This window comes from Belonocnema kinseyi, chromosome 9, assembly GCF_010883055.1.
Source record: "Belonocnema kinseyi isolate 2016_QV_RU_SX_M_011 chromosome 9, B_treatae_v1, whole genome shotgun sequence".
NCBI classification, from domain to species: Eukaryota; Metazoa; Arthropoda; class Insecta; order Hymenoptera; family Cynipidae; genus Belonocnema; species Belonocnema kinseyi.
Window position 1 is genome coordinate 132,700,567 of NC_046665.1, and position 19,003 is coordinate 132,719,569.

General features: G+C 23.1%; 1 protein-coding gene across 4 annotated transcripts in view; it reads left to right on the forward strand.

The window, feature by feature from the left end:
- LOC117180088 (putative glutamate synthase [NADPH]) overlaps positions 1-19,003 on the forward strand; it is a 276,810-nt gene that overhangs the window by 163,310 nt on the left and 94,497 nt on the right. For all 4 annotated transcript variants that reach the window (XM_033372403.1, XM_033372402.1, XM_033372406.1 and 1 more), the window contains 5 exons: positions 1,136-1,235; positions 1,323-1,657; positions 7,054-7,294; positions 10,638-10,775; positions 16,411-16,596. In XM_033372403.1, coding sequence (XP_033228294.1) covers positions 1,136-1,235; positions 1,323-1,657; positions 7,054-7,294; positions 10,638-10,775; positions 16,411-16,596 — 1,000 coding nt within the window. The remainder of the gene's footprint in view (positions 1-1,135; positions 1,236-1,322; positions 1,658-7,053; positions 7,295-10,637; positions 10,776-16,410; positions 16,597-19,003) is intronic.

Below are 19,003 nucleotides of genomic sequence, written 5' to 3' on the forward strand. Positions count from 1 at the left end.
ATAAAATATCTAGTTTCTTCGCGTCCATAGTTTCCCGCAATTCTTTTACCTTGAGATCATTTACTCCCCTAGCATTCCAAACACCCAGTGTCCATTCGTCGTAATAATTGAATTGTCAATTCTTCATCGAAAACAAATAGTTTTAGATAGAATTTCCATCTTATGCAGTTAAGAAAACACATTTTTGTAAATAAAAATAAACTTTAATTGATGTATGCAGCAACCAATTTTATCCAGATTATGCAAAGAATACGAATAATAGACGATTGGAATTTAAAGAAGAGTTTTAACCTAACTTTTAGATCAGATTTTTAAATAGTAAATATTTAATGTATAAATAAAGAAAAATTTACTGTGAGTTCATTTTTGCTTCAAAATAAGTCCATTTGAGTTTATAATCATTTGAAAATCGCATTAAAGAGAACAATAATTGTTTTTTTTTTTTTAGAAAAATATTGCTGTCGAAAAGTGTGGTTTTTCACTTTTTAATATGTAAATTCCATTTGAAAATCTTTGTTTCCGATAAATAATGTTTTTTTTTGTTCCAATAAATATTTTAAAACTCCCCAAAAAATTGTTACAACACTTTTATGTACGAATTAAAATGCATCTTTAAAATCGTACCTATTCTTTCTAGTTCGGATTTTTGTCGCCAGGTGACATCACGCCACCTGGCGAAATCCTAATTTTCAGTACTAGAAATTTAATTAAAAAATAATCTGATTTGTTAAAATCAGACAATATAAAAATATGGAATATAAAAATTGACTAGGACTAGATAGTAAAGAATTATAGTTTAAAAAAATCAATAAAGATTAGTTCTAGTTGGGAATCAGTGAAAAATATTTAGGGTCCTTTCAGAATTCCTATTTAAAAATATTATAAACACATATAGTTTAACTTTTTACAGTAAAAATTTTGATCGTTCTTACATTTTCTTTTTTTAATGGAATGTTTCGAAATGATAATTATTTACCATCCACTTATCCAGTATTTATTTTATGTTCCATTTTTACCCGTTCAAATGAGAAAACTTCTATTTAAATTTGCTTTAATTGTTTTTCAAAGAGCTTAAACAAGATTTTACATTTTATCAATCATTAAATATGAAAAAAAAAACAACTTTTCTTCTCAGAAAAGAGGCGCTTGGTTCGATGGGAAATGACGGACCACTTGCATGTTTGTCGCAATTCCAACCCCTTCTCTACGAGTATTTCAAGCAACTTTTCGCCCAGGTAAAACCCAATAAAGAATAAAATGAATTTTTTTTTAAATGAAAAATCGAATAAAAAGCTCATTTTTCTTTTCTTTTTTTTTCTCAGGTCACCAATCCGCCGATCGATCCATTTAGAGAGAAGGTCGTAATGTCTCTCCTCTGTCCAATTGGTCCAGAGAGCAACATCCTGGATCCGAGTGAACTCTACGTTCACCGGCTCTTCCTTCCGCAGCCAATTTTGTCCCTCACGGATCTCGAAGTCATCAAGCATAACAAGCATCGAGGATGGAAAACGAAATTGATCGATGCCACTTATCCAGTCGAGGAAGGAACTTCAGGTCTGATAACAACTTTGGACAGGGTTTGCAAGGAAGCTAATGAAGCGGCGAGAGAGGGATATCAACTTATCATTTTGTCTGATCGACAAGGTGGACCCAAGAGGTGATTATATTAATTAGAAATTTAATTTCTTCGCAACGAACAAAAAACTCGGTTCATTATCCAACATTTTGTTAGAGATTTTACAGAAAATTTAAGATTTTCCAAATTTTTTAAGACTTTAAGGGCTATTTTCAAAATTTTCTAGAGCATTTTCAAAGAGATTTTAACTTTTAATATCATAGGGAATTTTAAATGATTCCAAGGACTTTTTTTTATTAATTTCATTAATTTTTTAAGGAATTTTCAAACTTTTGAAATATTTTGGAATGAAGACTTTTTTTTATTTTGGAAGATATGGAACGATTTTACAAGACCAGGTTTTTAATATTTAAAAAGATTTCACAGGATGTTAACAGTTTTCTGGAGAAACAAAAATTTAAATTAAAATTAAAAAATTATATTTAAATGAATTATTATTTATAAAAATTAAATAATTTTAGAGATCTTAATGTATTATAATTCATTTTTTCAGAATTTTAGAAACTTCTGATTAATTATTCTGTATTCTTGTATTTCTTTGAAATTATTTGGAATTTTTCAATTTACTTAATTAAATAAATTTAAGTGTTTATTTAATTAATTTTTGCAACTACAAATTCAACCATTACATTTTTGGTTAAAGAATTATCTTTTTAAATTGAAATCTCATCTCTTATGGTAGAAATTAATCTTCTTGGTCAAAATGTAAACTTTTTTGTTGAAACTTTATAGTTTTTTTTGTCAGAAATTATTACTTTTTTAATTGAAAATGTAAATATTCCAATTGAATATTCCATCCTTTTAGTTGGAAATTCTTGTATTTTGTTGGAAATTCAACGTTTTTAGTAGAAATTAATCTTCTTTGTTAAAAATTAATTCCTTGTCGATGAAAATTCCACTATTTTGGTTTAAAATTCAGTTATTTTAGTTCAATATTCATCATTTTAGTTTAAAATTCATCACTTTGTTTGAAAATGTATTCATCTTTTTGATTTTTTTTAAACATTTTTTATTTTGCTGAAAATTTAAGTATTCGATTTTTGATGAAAAATTATCCTTTTTAATTAAAAATTCGTCTTTCTGGTTGAAATTAATCTTTTTGGTTGAAAATTCAACTCTTCAAGTAAAAAAATTCATCATTTTGGTTGAATATTTCATATTTTTTCTTTAAAATTCAACTATTCTAGTTCAAGATTCATCGTTTTTGTTCCAAATTAATTAGGTTGGTTGAAAATTGGTCTTTTTTATTACAATTTTTTGTTTTAAAAAGTTGGTTTTGTAACTAAAAATTTAACGAATAATTTTTCAACTATTTAATTTTTGTTGGAAAATTAAAATTTTCTAGTTCAAAATTTAACTATTTGGTTAAAAATTAATCTTTTTTACATAAAAATTCAGCTTATTTGCTAGAAATTAATCTGTTGGGTCGACAATTCAATTTTTAAGTGAAAATTTAACTATTTCACTGATTCAACGATTTTAAGAGGTTTTAAAGCTCTTAATGTATTATCATTTTGTTACAGATTTTACAAAAAATGCAGTATTTTCAAGATTTTTTCTCTATTTGCAGCCCCCATAATTTAACTTTTAATAATTGGAATTCTTCTAAAGATTTCGAGAAATTTGTAATCGATTTGAATAATTACACGAGAATTTTAAGACTTTAAGAGGTATTTTCAAAAACTTCTACCGATTTTTTTGACCGGGAGTTTTACAAATTAAAAAAAAAATCCGTCCAACCTTGATTTCAAGCGTTTTTAAAAAAATTAGTTAATTTGTGATCTTTTTCAATTATATCATTTAGTTTAGAATGCGTATTTGGATTAAAAGAACTGAAAAATGCAGTTTTAAGGACTTAAACAATTAAAAATTAGAATCGTTTAAAATCGAAGATTTTTGATGACAATCATTTTTAGTAGATCAACGGAGAATATGAATTAATTAGTGTTTTTTAAATTTGAATTGCACTTAAAAATTTTTTAACTAAATAATAATTTATTATACAAAACAATTCGGCATCAGTTCACAATTTACGTTAAATTTTAAATAGTTTCAATGGGAAAGTCTTAAGCAAATGTAAACACCCTATTGAAACTTAAACTATTTTTAATTTTCAAATAAGTTTTAAATAATATATATGTATGATTAAAGGCTTTTATTAAATTTTAGTCTAAAATATTCCATTATTAAACCACGTAATTTAAAAACTTTCAATTAAAAAAAAAAAGAACAGTTACTTAATATTTAGAAATATCGGACTGTACATTTAAAATCAATAATTATAAATAAAATATTTTCAAAAAATTCAAAATTAATTAAAAATTTGAAATGATTTCAAATAATTTAAACGAATTGTCTAAGTTTACCGATAAAGCCTAGCTATTCTATTTGAAACCAAATAAAGATTTTGGCAGATTTCGAACACAAAATTTAAAAGCTTTTTAGTAATGAAATTTTTTCAGATTGTTAGGAAAATTGAAAATGATTTTTTTTAATTATTTGAAATTCGAATAATTTTAAAAGATCTTTAGAAGTTGTGAAAAACTTTTGATAATATATATTTTTTTTAATTGGAAACAACATGTAGATGTTTCAAGATTTTGAAATAAAATTTCGAAGCATTTTACGGATTATTAAACTATTTAATATAAAAATAGTTTAACATAAGTTAAACAGAGAATTTTCAGTCTTTTATAAATTTGTAGTTGGAATTAGAATTTATTTAGAATAATAACCGGGAATTTCAAATTTTAACAAATTCCGAGCCAGTATTGCAAATTTTCGAATAGGAACAAAATTCTGAAGTCGAACAGGAAATTTTTTCAAATAATTCTGAGTTGAAGCAAAGAATTTTCAAATTTTAACCAATTCTGAATTGAAACTGGCATTTATCCAAAAGAATGATAATTCTTTTTGGAACAAGGAATGTTCAAATTTAAACAAATTCCGAGCTGAAACAGGGAATTATTTATTAGAATTAATTCTAATTCTAAGTTGAATCGGGATATTTTTGAGAAAAATAAAAATGATAAATTTGAACAGGGAATTTTACAAATATTCAAATTCTTTTTGGAAAGGAAAATTTCTGAAAAGTATTAAAATTTCGGATTTGAACAAGGAATTTTCAATTTTGAACAAATTCTGAGTTGGAACTGGGGATTTTTTCAAAAAGTTCTAATTTTGACAATGATTTGAAATGGAAAATTTTAGAAAAAAATTAAAATTCCGAATTTAGAAAGGAAATTTTCTATTTTTCTCAATTGATAAAAGTTCAAACTTTATTTGTTTGCGAATCGGGAAATGACCGAAAACTTTTTTCTTTGGCAAAAACAGTTAAAAATTAAAAGCTTTTCAAGTTGAAATTAAAAAAAAAAAACATTTTTATTTAATAAATAAATAACACATTTTTTTAATGGAACTGTACTTTATGTATTAAAGAGTGAACAAAAAACGATTTGATAAAACGATTTTAAATAAGTTCAAAATTTAGAAATTTTTAGATTTTAACGTTAAGAATTAAACGTTTTCAATTTAAAAGTCTTAACCATTAAAAAAAATGTGAACGTCTTGAATACAAATTCACTAACTATTTTCAACTATGCTTAACTCTAAAATATTCAATTTTTGGCCCGTTAAATTTTACATTTTTGAATTACGAAAATGATTAATTATTGAATATTGAGCAATATTTGACTGTTTATTTAAGATAAGTAAATTGAGACCTAATATTTAAAAGTAAACAATTTTTTTAATTTCGAAGAACTTTTAAACTTTGAACATTACAATTTTAATTGTTGTGTTTAAAAAATGTTTGATTTTGTAAGTGAAATTATTGAATTTTGATGTATAATTTACAAATAAACATTTGTAGAGAAAATTTGAGTAATTTTAAGAGATATTTAGAAGTTTTTGAAGCATTCAAAATTATTATGCAAATTTTAAAAAGTTACCTTCGAATCTTCCAGAATCTTTTTTGACAATTTTGTAATTCCTTTAAAACCTTTTTAAATATTCGTAAAGTAATTTTTAAAACAGAAAAATTATTTTTAATTTTTGTTAGGAATCTTAAAAAAATGTTTTTATTTTTTAAAGCCTTTCACAATTCTTAAAATGCTTCTAATTTTTTGTTTAAAATCTGAAAAAATCTACTTTTTATATTAGATTAGACTATCATTTCAAGTTTGAAATTAATGAATTTTGAATCTTTTCAAAACTTCGAAGTATCTCTTCAAATTTCTCAAATTTCGTCTACAAGTAATAAATGTTCAATTGTTATTTGAACATTAAAATTTTTAAGAAATTTCTAAAATTTGAAGAATTTCCTTAAAATTGTAGAAAAAATTGAATTAATTTTGACAGATATTTGGAAGTTCTGAAAAAATTACAAAAATAATTTTAAATTTGAACAAATCTAAAACAAATTGTAGATTTTTAATGATTTTCAAATAAAATGTTGAAGCTTTTCTAGGATTTTTAAGGAAATTTAAGGAAATATTTATTCTTTTGTAGTCTTTCACAATTCTTAAAAAAATTCTAAATTTTTTGTTTGAAATCTGCAAAAATCTAAATTTTATTTTAAATTCAACTGTAAGTATTTTAAATCCGGCTGTAAGAATTTCAAATTATTTCAAGTTTTAAATTGAATTCGAATCTTTTTAAAACTTCTAAATATCTCTTAGAATTACTCTAATATTTTGATAAATAATAAGTGTTCTATTGTTATTTACAAATTAATTTTTTTTTAATTTGCAGCATTTTCTAAAAGTTATAAAAAAATTCAACAATTATTTTGAATTTGGCAAACTTTAAAACCAGTTCTAGATTTCTCAAAATTTTGAAATAAAATTTTTAAAGCTTTTGAAAGATGCCTGGACTATTTAAAATAAAATAATTTAACTTATAATTTAAGAACGGTTAAATTAGAAAAAAATTATTTTTCAATTTTTAATATGTCCAGCTTAAAACTACTTAAATTAATATAATTTTGAAAAAATTTCAAAGTTTATTGCTTGATTCTTTAATTTAGACTATTGAAAAAGTCAACGTGGATTTATATTTTTGTAACTTAATCTGAATCTTTGAATAAATTTCAAAAGTTTGGAATTTAAGGTTGCCACTTTGAATGCTTTAATTTGTTTTTGGTTGTTTATTACTTTAATGTGGAAAAATCTTTAGAATATGGTTTGATTTTTTAAATTTGATTGGTCGTGAAAAATGTTTACGAATCGGGAAATGACCGGGAATTTTTTTCTACGATTAAAACGGCCACCTTGAAAAGGGAAAAAATTAAAGAAATTCTGAAATATAGGGATTATAGGGTATTTTGAGAAAAATAAGGGAAAAGTAGGACTGAAATCCTAGATAAATCCGAAAATTAGACTACTTTACAATTTTTTGTTTTGTTATATTCTCAATAGAGTTCCGGTAAGTATGGTACTGTCATTGGGCGCTGTTCATCATCACTTGATTGAAGAACGGCAGAGAATGAAGGTTGGCATCGTGCTGGAAACCGGCGAGGCTCGAGAAGTGCATCACATTTGTGTTTTGCTTGGATATGGAGCCGATGCTATTTGCCCATACCTTGTCTTCGAAATGGCGAGGGATTTGAGATCCGACGGTGTTATCGATGCAAATTGCACCGACGATGTAATATTTGAGGTAAATTTTTCGAATTTTCAAGCGATTTAATCAAAATCTTAACAATACGGGGTGGCGATTTGACCGGGAAATCGGGAAATGACCGGAAATTTACTTCTGATCGTAGGAAAATTCCAGTTTTTATTATTTAAATAATTTTGTTCAAATTAGAACAGTAATTTTTAATCATTTTGTATTTTATTTTTGTCCGAAAATAATTTTTTTTTTCAAATTTTTTCATATTACAATAGGATTTTGTTGTTGTTTTTTTTTGTTTGTTCGTTGTGGTCCAAATTTGGTCGTTGGATTCGTGTTTTTTTTTTAAACAGGAGCTTGCATCAATTTGATTATTGGATGTTAAATAGGATTTTTAATTTGGATTTTAATCTAATTTGAATTTTTTAAATAGTGATTTCTTATTTATTTATTTGCCAGCTCATCATTAGTGCCAACTTGCAACAGGAAATTTGAGAAAATAGTTTTTTATTTTAGAACAGGGAATTTTTGACGTGGAACGGGAGATTTTTAAAAGAATTATCATTCGGATTTAGAAGAAAAGGAATTTAAAAAATCCCTGTTCTATAAGTCAGAATTTATCACAATTTGAAAGTTCCCTCTGCTAAATTTTATATAAATAAAGTACTTCAAGTAGTTTTTAGAATAGAAATCGTATTTTTAAGAAGAAATGTTTCTGTATTATAATTTCTAAATTTTTTTTACGTTGTTCGTTGCGAATTCTTTTTGTTTTTTAGTTAAAAATTTAATTACTTGTTTAAAAGTTAAACTCCTTTGTTAAAAATTTATTTTTTAGTTAAATCAAAATTCATCTGTTTGGTTGAAAATTAATTCCCGTAACTGAAAATTTTAATTTTTCTTTTTTAATTGAAAATTAAACAATTTCCTTTAAAATTCACATATTTGGTTAACAATCAATTTTTTTTGTAGACAAATTATATTTTTCTTTGCAAGTTAATCTTCTTGCTTTAAAGTTATTCTTTTTGTTTAAAAATTCAAGTATTCCAGTTACATATTTATTATTTTAGTTGGAAATTCATCTTTTAGGTCGGAAAAAAATTATTTGGCTGAAAGTTGAACTCTTTTTGTTTTAATTCCGATTTTTTATGAAGATTCATTATTTTAATTGAAAATTCATCTTTGTTTGAAAATGTATCTATTTTGTTGAAAATCTATTTTTTAAACTAATAATTTAACTATTCCTGTAAAATATTGAACTATTTTTCTAAAAATCCATTTTTTGTGTGTGTGTTAATATCTAGATTTTTAACAGAAAATTTTAACCGGTCTATTTTTGGTTGAAAATATATTTTTAAAAAATAAAAATGCAACCATTTGGTTCTTAATTCCTTCAACTGTATATTTGAATGAGCGTTTTGTTTGAAAGTTAATCTTCTTGTTTAATTATTTGACTGAAAGTTGAACTCTTTTTTTTTTTAATTCCGATTTTTTATGAAGATTCATTATTTTAATTGAAAATTCATCTTTGTTTGAAAATGTATCTATTTTCTTGAAAATCAATTTTTTAAACTCAAAATTTAACTATTCCTGTAAAATATTGAACTATTTTTCTAAAAATCCATTTTTTGTGTGTGTGTTAATATCTAGAGTTTTAACAGAAAATTTTAACCGGTCTATTTTTGGTTGAAAATATATTTTTTTTAAATAAAAATGCAACCATTTGGTTCAAAATTGATATTTTTTATTTAGAAATTGAACTAGTTGTTTTAAAATTTATGTATTTTCTTAAAAATTCGCCTTGTTTGTGGAAAATTCATCTATTTATCATAAAATTCAAATATTCCAGTTGAAGATTCATAATTATAGTTGAAAAATCCCACAGTTTAGTTCAAAATTAATTCTTTCAACTGAAAATTTGAATGTGCATTTTGTTTGCAAGTTAATCTTCTTGTTTAAAAATGATTCTCTCCTTTTAAAAATTCAATTATTCCAGTTAAATATTTATTATTTTAGTTGGTAATTCATATTTTAGGTTGGATATAAAATTAGTTGGTCGAAAGTTTATTTTGTTAAAAATTCATTTTTTATGGAAAGAAATCTTTTCACCGAAAATTTAAATATTTTGTTAAAAAAATTTGTCTTTTCTGTTTCAATATTATTATTTATTTGAACTGAAAATGCAACTATTATTCAATTATTTTAGTTTAAAAAATCATCTCTTTAATTCATTTTATGGCTAAAAATTTAATCATTCAATTTTCGGCTGAAAAATGATCTTTCTTAGTTAAAAATTCATGTGGCTCGTCAAAAATTCATTTATTATAGTTAGAGTTTCATAATTTTAATTAAAAATTCATTTCTTTGGATATAAAGGAATTTTTTCCGAAAATTTAACATGTTGAAAATTTGTTTCTTTTTTGGTTGATCATTATTATTTATTTGAACCGAAAATGTAACTTTTATTCAAGTTTAATATTCCATAGTCTTAGTCCAAAAAAAAACAATCTGTTCAATTCAAAATTCATTTTTTGACTAAATATTTTATTATTAAACTTTTGGCTGAAAAATTATTTTTGTTTTAGTTGAAAATTTATCTAATTGGTAAAAAATTCAACTATTATATTTCAAAATTCATAGCTTTAGTTAAAAATGAATCTTTCTCGTTCGAAATTCAAATCTACAATTTGCAGATTTTAGTTGAAAATTCATTACTTTGTTTGAAAATGTAACTATTTTTTTGAAAGTCATTATGATTATTATATTTTTGTAAAGTTAGTTTTTTTGTGCAAAGTAATTGTTTAGCTGAAAATATAATTTATTCTGATTGAATATTGCATAATTTTAGTTGAAAATTCATCTGTTTGGTTAATAATTAATGTTCTTTTTAACTTAAAATTTAATTATTTAAGTTTTAGTTCACATTTATCTTTTTTTAGTAAAAATTACTTTTTGTTTTGTTGAAAATTCAACTATTTCAGTCGAAAACTCATAGTTTTGGTTTAAAATTCAACTGTTCTAGTTGAAGATTCATCATTTTTAGTTCAAAATTCATCACTTAGGTTGAAAATTGAACTATATTTTTTTGAAAATTCGTTATTTTTGGTTTAAAATTAATTTTTTAAATTAAAAGTTGATCTATTTCCATTTTTTGTTAAAATTCTTATTGTTTATTGCAAAATTAATATTTTTCTTTCAAAATTCATTTACTTTACAATTATTTTCTCTGTTGTGTTAAAAGATGCTTAGAATGAACGTCATGAATTAAAATAAATGTTTGCGTTTAGAGACAAATATGAATATGTTAATTTTAGTTGACTGGGAAAATGGAAAAACTTGATCGAGTCAATTTAAAGAAGACTTTCTGAAATTTTTCTTGAAAAATTTTCAGAGTTACGCGGAGGCAATGGAGCGAGGAATAGCGAAAGTGATGGCCAAAATGGGAATTTCGACCCTTCAGTCCTACAAGGGAGCTCAAATTTTCGAAGCCGTTGGTCTCGCCGACGAAGTCATCGAAAAATGTTTCAAGGTACTTCAATCTTTAATAAAACTAAGGGATCGTCCATAAACTGCATTGCCAATTTGAGGTGTTAAGGGGTCACGTTAAAAACTACGATTTTGTTGAAAATTCGCGTAGTGTCGGGTGGAAAATACAACTGTTTTGTAGAAAATTCATCTATTTTAATAATTTTTTTTTCTCTTTACGTAGATTTCGTAGATTCAATTTTGTTTTTAAAGTTCCTCTTTTTTTTTATTGAATTCCACTAGCTGATAAGTAGTTTTTTTGTTGTAAATTAATTTTTAAACTGAATACTTAGCTATTTCATTTTTGGTTAAAAACTTATTAATTTGAATATTTGATTGGAAATTAAATTATTTTTAAAAGAAAATTCATAGTTTTGGGGTGGAAAATTAAACCTAGTTGTGGGAAATTCAACTTTTTTGTAGAAAATTCATCCATTTTATTGAAAATTCTTCTTTTTGTGTAGAAAATTAATCTTCCTGTTTAAAAATTCATGTATTCGGCTGTAGATTCAATTATTTTGTTAAAAATTCACTTTCTTTGGTTCAATTCAACTAATTGAAAATTAGTTGGGTTTTTCAAACTATTTATTTGAAAAATTAACTACTTGGCATAAATCGACTTTTTTTAAATGAAAATTCATATTTTTGGGTGGATAATTCAAATGTTTTGAGGAAAATCCATGAATTTAATTGAAAACTAATTTTTAAACTGAATATTCAGCTATTCTATTTTTGGTTAAAAAATTATATTTTTGTGTTGAAAATTCGACTATTTAGTTCAAAAATCGTCTTTTTGGTGGAATGTAGCTAATTAAACATTCTTTTTTAAACTAAATATTTAACGATTCCATTTTTGGTTAAAAACTCATATTTTTTGTTTGAAATATCAACGATTTGGTTAAAAATGAAACTAGTTGATAGAAATAATCTTTTTAAATGAAAATTTTTAGTTTTAGGACAGAAAATTAAATTTATTTGTGGGAAATTCAATTTTTTTGTAGAAAATTCATCCATTTTATTGAAAATTCTTCTTTTTATGAATAACATTAATCTTCCTTTTTAAAAATTTCTGTATTCGGCTTTAGATTAAATTTTGTTGTTAAAAATTCCTCTTCTTTGGTTCAATTCAATTAATTGAAAATTAGTTGGTTTTTTTTAAATTAAACATTTGATTGATTTGATTGCATTGCATTTGATTGAAAATTTAATTATTTTTTTAAAACTGTTACTTTTTCTTAAAAACTCGTCTTTTTGGGTCAAAAATTCAACAAATGGGTGAAAATTGTATTGTTTGTAAAAAATTTTTTTTGAAGATCCATCATTTTGGTGGAAAATTTAACTGCAGTTTTCGTTGAATTTACAATTCTATTTTGGTTGAAAATTTAACTATTGCATTTGTATTTGAAAATAGATCTTTTTTTAGTTAAAAATTTATCTGTTTGCTTAAAACTTCGTCTTTTTTTTGGTTGAATGGAACTATGTTAAAATTAGTTTTTTTTTGTTCATGAAAACTAATTTTAAACTGAGTATTTAGCTATTCCATTTTTAGTTAAAAAATTAGTTCAAAATTAATTTTTTGAGTGAATATTAACCTATTCCGTTTTTGGTTAAAAACTTATATTTTTGGTTAAAAATTCGATTATTTTGGTAGAAAATTAAACTATTTATTTTAAAAATTACACTATTTATTTAAAAAAATAAATATTACATTTCTAGTTAAAAATGTCTCATTTTTTAGTTACAAATTTTAATATTTGATTCAAAAATCGTCTTTTTGGTTGAATTTAAATAATTGAAATTTAATTTTCAAACTGAATATTTAGCTATTCCATTTTTGGTTAAAAACTCATATTTTTGTTGAAAATTCAACTATTTGGTTAAAAATTAAATTCTTGTTGTATAAAATTAAACTATTAGTTTCAAAATGAACTACTTGGTAGAAATTCAGTTTTTTTATGAAAAATCATAGTTTTGGTTGGAAAATTCAACTGTTTCGTGTAAAATGCATGCATTGGATTGAAAATTCAATTATTAAAAAAATGCAACTTTTGTATTAAAAACTTATCTTTTTTGTTAAAAAATTCAACAAATTGGTTGAAAGTTGTGCTGCTTTGTCAAAAATTGATTTTTTTTATTGAAGATTCATCTCTCTTTTTGGGTGGAAAATTGAACTATTTCATTGAATTTGCGATGGTTTTTTGGTTAAAAATTTAACTACCTGCTTGAAAGTTTAGTTACTTTGTTAAAAATAAATTTTTGTTCTTGTGAACTTGTCATAATTTTAGTTGAAAATTAATTTTTAGAGTGAAATTTTGAACCAGTTTTTTGTAAATGAAAATATAACTATTCCTTTTTTGGTTGAGAATTTATATTTTTACTTAATAAGTGGTTTTTTCTATTTAAAAATTTAGCTGCTTGATTAAAAATTCATGTATTTTGTTAAGGACACAACGATTTTGCTGAAAATTCGTCCTCTTTGTTTGAATTCGAATGTTTTTTATTTCAAATTAAAACAGTTTTTTGTTGAAATGTCAAGTATTAGAGGTTTTGTTGAGAATTCACCGTTGGGGGTTGAAAATTCGTCTGTTTTGTAAGAAAATTCGTCTTTTTTGCTTGAAAATTAAACAATTTCGTAGAAAAACTAAAGTTGAACATTTTTGTTTTTAAAAATTCATATTTTTTTGTTGAAAATTAACATTTTTTGATTAAAAATAAAACTAATATAATTTTAAAAATTAAAGTAAGTAAAATGAAGAAAGAAAAAAAAGTATTTAGTAGAAAATTCATATATTTTGTTAAAAATTCTTCCTTTTTTGAGTGGAAAACTATACTATTTTTTTTTTATCTCTTGCTGAAAATTTAACACTTCTGATACAAATGCGTTTCATGTTTGGTTGAAAATCATTCTTTTATACTGATAATTAAACTATTCCATTTTTTGGTTAAAAATATATCCGGGACAGTGATTTTTTTTTATCGAGAATTTCACAAATTTGTAGAAGAAAAATCTCTCCAGATTCGGTTTCAACAGTTTTTAAATAATTAGTTGAATTTTTATGTTTTTCAATTATGCTATTATTTAGCTTACAATCCGTAATGCAAAATTTTTCCATTAAAAATTTTTATTTCTAAGCTTACATTTTTAATTTAAAGAATTTTTAAATGCTTACTTAAAGACTTGAACAAACAAAAAATAAAAGCCTTTGATGTTGAAAATTTTGGATAAAAAACATTTTTATTTAATAAATAAATAAATTTAAAACAAAATTTGTTGTACTTTAAGCAATAAAAAGTAAACAAAAAACATTTGAAAAAACAATTGTAAATTAGTTCAAAATTTTTAAATTTTTAGATTTTAACGTTAAAACTTAAAATATTGTTTCAGTTTAAAATATTCAATTTTTAACCCATTCAATTTGAAATTTTTAATTAAAACCAAATATTTAAAAGTAAAGAATCTTTAACTGAATTGCTTGACAATTGTAGAAAAAATTTGAGTAATTTTAAGAAATATTTAGGACTTAATTATCATGCAAATTTGATCAAGTTTTCTGTTTGGTTGAAAATTAATTCCCGTAACTGGAAATTTTAATTTTAATTTTTGGTTGAAAAGTGATTTTTTCTGGTTCAAAATTGATCTTTTTTGGCTCAGGATTCAACAATTTGAATGAAAATTTGTCTTTTTTTAATTGAAAATTAAACTATTTCATTGAAAATCCACATATTTGGTTAAAAATCGATTTTTTGGTAGACAAATTATTATCTTTTTTTTTTTGCAAGTTAATCTTCTTGTTTAAAAATTACTCTTTTTGTTTAAAAATTCAAGTATTCTGATTACATATTTATCATTTTAGTGGGAAATTCATCTTTTAGGTTAAAAATAAAATTATTTGGTTAAAAGTTAAACTCTTTTGTTAAAAATTCAGATTTTTATGAAGATACATTATTTTAATTGAAAATCCATCTATTCCAGCAGAATATTGAATTGTGCTGAAAATCCATTTTGTTTTTTTTGTTTTTTTTTGTTTTTTTTTTTTGTTAAGAAGTAGATTTTTAACAGAAAATTTTAACCATTCAATTTTTGGTTGAAAATGTATTTTTTTAAAAATAAAAATGGAACTATTTGGTTGAAAATTGATATTTTTTATTTAGAAATTAAACTAGTTGTTTGAAAATTTATATACTTTATGAAAATTTCGCCTTTTTGTGGAAAATTCATCTTTTTTCTTAAAATCTTCTAGAATCTTTTTTGAAAATTTTTTATAAATCTTTGAAAAAGTTTTTAAAGGAAAATTAAAAAGATGTTTTTATTCTTCTGAAGCCTTTCACAATTCTTGAAAAGAATCTATTTTTTGTTAAAAATCTGCGAAAATCTAAATTTTGTTTTATATCAGGCTATCATTTCAGGTTTGAATCTTTTCAAAACTTCTACATATCTCTTAAAATTACTCAAATTTCGCCTTTAAACTTTGAATGTTACAATTTTAATTGTTGTATTTGAAAAATGCTTAATTTATCAGCGAAATTTTTAAATTTTGACGTATAATTTACAATTGAACAGTTGTAGAAAAAAATTGAGTAATTTTAAGTGATATTTAGGAGTTTTAAAAAGATTAAAAGTATTCTAGAAGATTTTAGAAAGTTTTCTTAAAATCTTCTAGAATATTTTTTGAAAATTTTGTTTAAATCTTTGAAAAAATGTTTAAATCTGCTCTAAATATAATTTTTCAAAATGAAAAGTTATTTCTACTTTAAGTACTTTCATTTGCAGCTCAGTTTTTATCACCTCAAGTTGAAGATTTTTTAGCTTCATTGTTCCATTTTTTAAATTTCATTGACCGTGAAAAATGTGGCCCCTGATTATTTAAGAAGATATTACCAAAATACTACAAATTTAATTGTTTTTTGTTGTTGTCGTTGTTTTTTTAAATTAAAATAAAATCTAAATTTTTTACTTTTGATTGAAAATTTTTCTCTCAGGGTAGAAAATTAATCTATTTTGTTAGAAGTTGCATTTTTTTGGGTAAAAAATGAACTTTTTAATTAAAAATTAATTTTTTTTTGTTGGTTCAGGAAATAACCGGGAATTTATTTCGTTGATTAAAACGGCCACCCGGCTTTCATGATAAAGAATAATTTTTTGCGTTGAACTCTTTGGTTGAAAATTTATTTTTTTAAGATTCATTATTTTAGTTAAAAATTTCATCTTTTTGCTTGAAAATGTAACTGTTTTATTAAAAATTCGTTTTTTGTTTGTTGAGAATTAATTTTTGAATTAGCAATCTAACTATTCCGTTTTTGATTCTAAATTAATCTTTTCTATTTGAAGATTCATGTATTTTGTTAAAAATTTGTATTTTGGACGAAAATTAATTTTCTCCATTGAAAATTCACCAATTTTGTTAAAAATTTAGTTAGTTTTGGACAATTGAACTATTTTGTTCAAGTCGTGATCCTTCTTGCTTGAAAATTCACTGTTTGGTGAAATCTAAAAGTTTTTTCATTTGGCTTGAAATCTTAGGAATTTTAAGCGTTTCGTATTGAAATCAATATTTCCTCTAGTGCAATTTTATTTAAAAGAATTTATAAACGTAAAACCCGTCTTTAGCAATTATTGAAATTAAAATTTATGAATCTAGGGGACGCATTCTCGTATTGGGGGAGTGAACTTTGATATTTTGGCCAAAGAAGCTTTTGACAGACACCAAATGACCTATTGGGAAAAACCTTTGGACATGGTGGTTATTCGCAATCCTGGAATTTTCCACTGGAGAGCTGGAGGGGAAAAACACATAAATGATCCTGTCAGCATTGCAAGTTTGCAGGTATGTCGATATTTTTTATATTTCATGTTATTTTTTGGTTTATAAAATTATGAAAATTTCTTTTTATTTTTGACAGACCAACATTACATTTTTTTTGTTAAGAATTCATCTTTTTCAAGTTAAACATTTCATTATTTGTTAAAAAATTTAATGATTTAGTTGAAAATTCCATAATTTTGTTAAAAAGTCATATTTATTGGTTGAAATTTTTATTCATTTATGACAAACAAATTTAAAATAATGAAAATGAAAATATTTTTGTGAAAATTCATCTCTTTGGTTTAAAAGTGCATCTCTTTCCGTGAAAATTTTCCGTTTTTCAGTTAAAAGTGCAACTGTCTGGTTAAAAATAAATCTCTTTTGATTAAGAATGAACTTTTTTGTTGAAAATTTACAATTTCGTGTTGACAAATCAACTCTTTTGTAGAAAAATCGTAAATGTGGTTCCAGAAATTAACAATTTGATAACAAAAATTAACTATTTTGTTTAAAATTTATTTATTTTGTTGAAAAATCGTCTTTTTTAAAAAAAAATAACTTTGTTGTTAAAAATGAACTATTCTGTTGAGAATTCGTATTTTTTAGTGAAATCGAATTGTCATTTATTTATATAAAAAATATTTTGTGTTGAAATATAAACTACATTTTTTGGTGGAAATACAACTCCTTGGTTGAATTATTGAAACTTCATCATTTTTGTTGAAGGATCATTTTTTTTTTAAATGAAAAATGAATTTTTTAACTTAAAGTCAAATTATTTTATTGAAAAATTAAATTGACTGTAAATGAACTTTTTTGTTGTTAATTTATATTCTGGGTTTGAAAATTCAACTATTTTATAGAAATTATAGAAATTATAGAATTAATAGAAATTATAGAAATGTTTGGCTTAAAAATCCAACAATTTTGTATAAAATTTATCTACTCCATTTTTTGGATAATAATTTATCTTCTTGGTTGGGAAATTTAACTATTTAGTTAAAAAATGTTGGAAGCGAAGACAATTTAGCCTACAAAATAATAAAATAAAATTTGGATCGACATCACATCCATTGCTTAAACTATGCAGTTCAAATTTTAAGTAATTTTTTTTTAATGTTCTTTTTTGCTAAAAAATTAATTCTTTTGATCGGAAATTGAACTATTTGGTTAAAAATGTGTAATATTTAGTTGAAAATTCGTCTTTTTTAGGAGAAAGTCTAATTTTATGTTGAAATTCAAGTGTTTTTCTTTTAATTAGTCTTTGCTGGTTGAATTAATTTTTTAACTAAAAATTTCACTATTTTGTTGTAGATTCATCGGATTGGTTGTAAATTAAATTTTTGTTGAAAATTCATATTTTCGGGTTGAAAGTTTAACTGTTTTATAAAAAATTTGTCTTTTTTGGTTAAATTCAATTGTTTTGTATTTATAATTAAAATATTGTTTTGTTCAAATATCAACTAATATATTTCTCCTTGAAAATTCATCTCTTTAGGTTGAAAATTAAAGTTCTTTACTGAAAGTTAAACAACTTGCTTAAATGTATTTTCATTGTTAAAAAATAATAATTTTAGTAGAAATATAATTTTTTCGTTAAGAAGTAATTTTTTAACTTGAAATTTAAATTTTTTGTTGAAAATTTAACTGATTGGTTCTACGTTAACTTTTTTGTTGAACATCTTTAATCTCGGCTTGAAAATTCAACTGTTTTTTTTTTTAGAAAATTTGCCTTTGTTGGTTAAATTCAATTGTTTTTTTTTTTTAATTCAAATTTTTGTTTTGTTGAAATATCAACTAATACATTCTTCGTTGAAAATTCATCTATTTAGGTTGAAAATTAAATTTTGTTGTTGAAAGTTAATTTGCTGTTGTTAAAAATTAATAATTTTAGTTGAAATATCGTTTTTTTGTTTAGAAATAATTTTTCAAACTAAAAACTGAACTTTTATTGAAAATTGAACTGATTGGTTGTAAATGAACTTTTTCGGTGGAAAATTCATAGTTTCGGATTGAAAGTTAAACTGTTTTATAGAAAATTCGTCTATTTTGGTTAAATTCAACTGTTTTGTATTTTTAATTAAAATCTTTTTTTTTTTTAAATATCAACTAATATATATATTTCCTTAAAAATTCATCTCTTTAGGTTGAAAATTAAACTTTTTTGTTCAAAGTTAAAACAACTTACTTAAATGTTTTTTTATTCTTAAAAATTCATAATTTTAGTTAAAATATCGTTTTTTTTTCGTTAACAAGAAATTTTTTATCTTAAAATTTAATTTTTTAAAAGTTAATTTGCTGTTGTTAAAAATTAATCATTTTCGTTGAAATATCGTTTTTTGTTGTTGTTTAGAAGTCATTTTGTAAACTAAAATCTGAACTCTTTTGTTGAAAATTAACTGATTGGTTGTACAAAATTTTGTTGTTG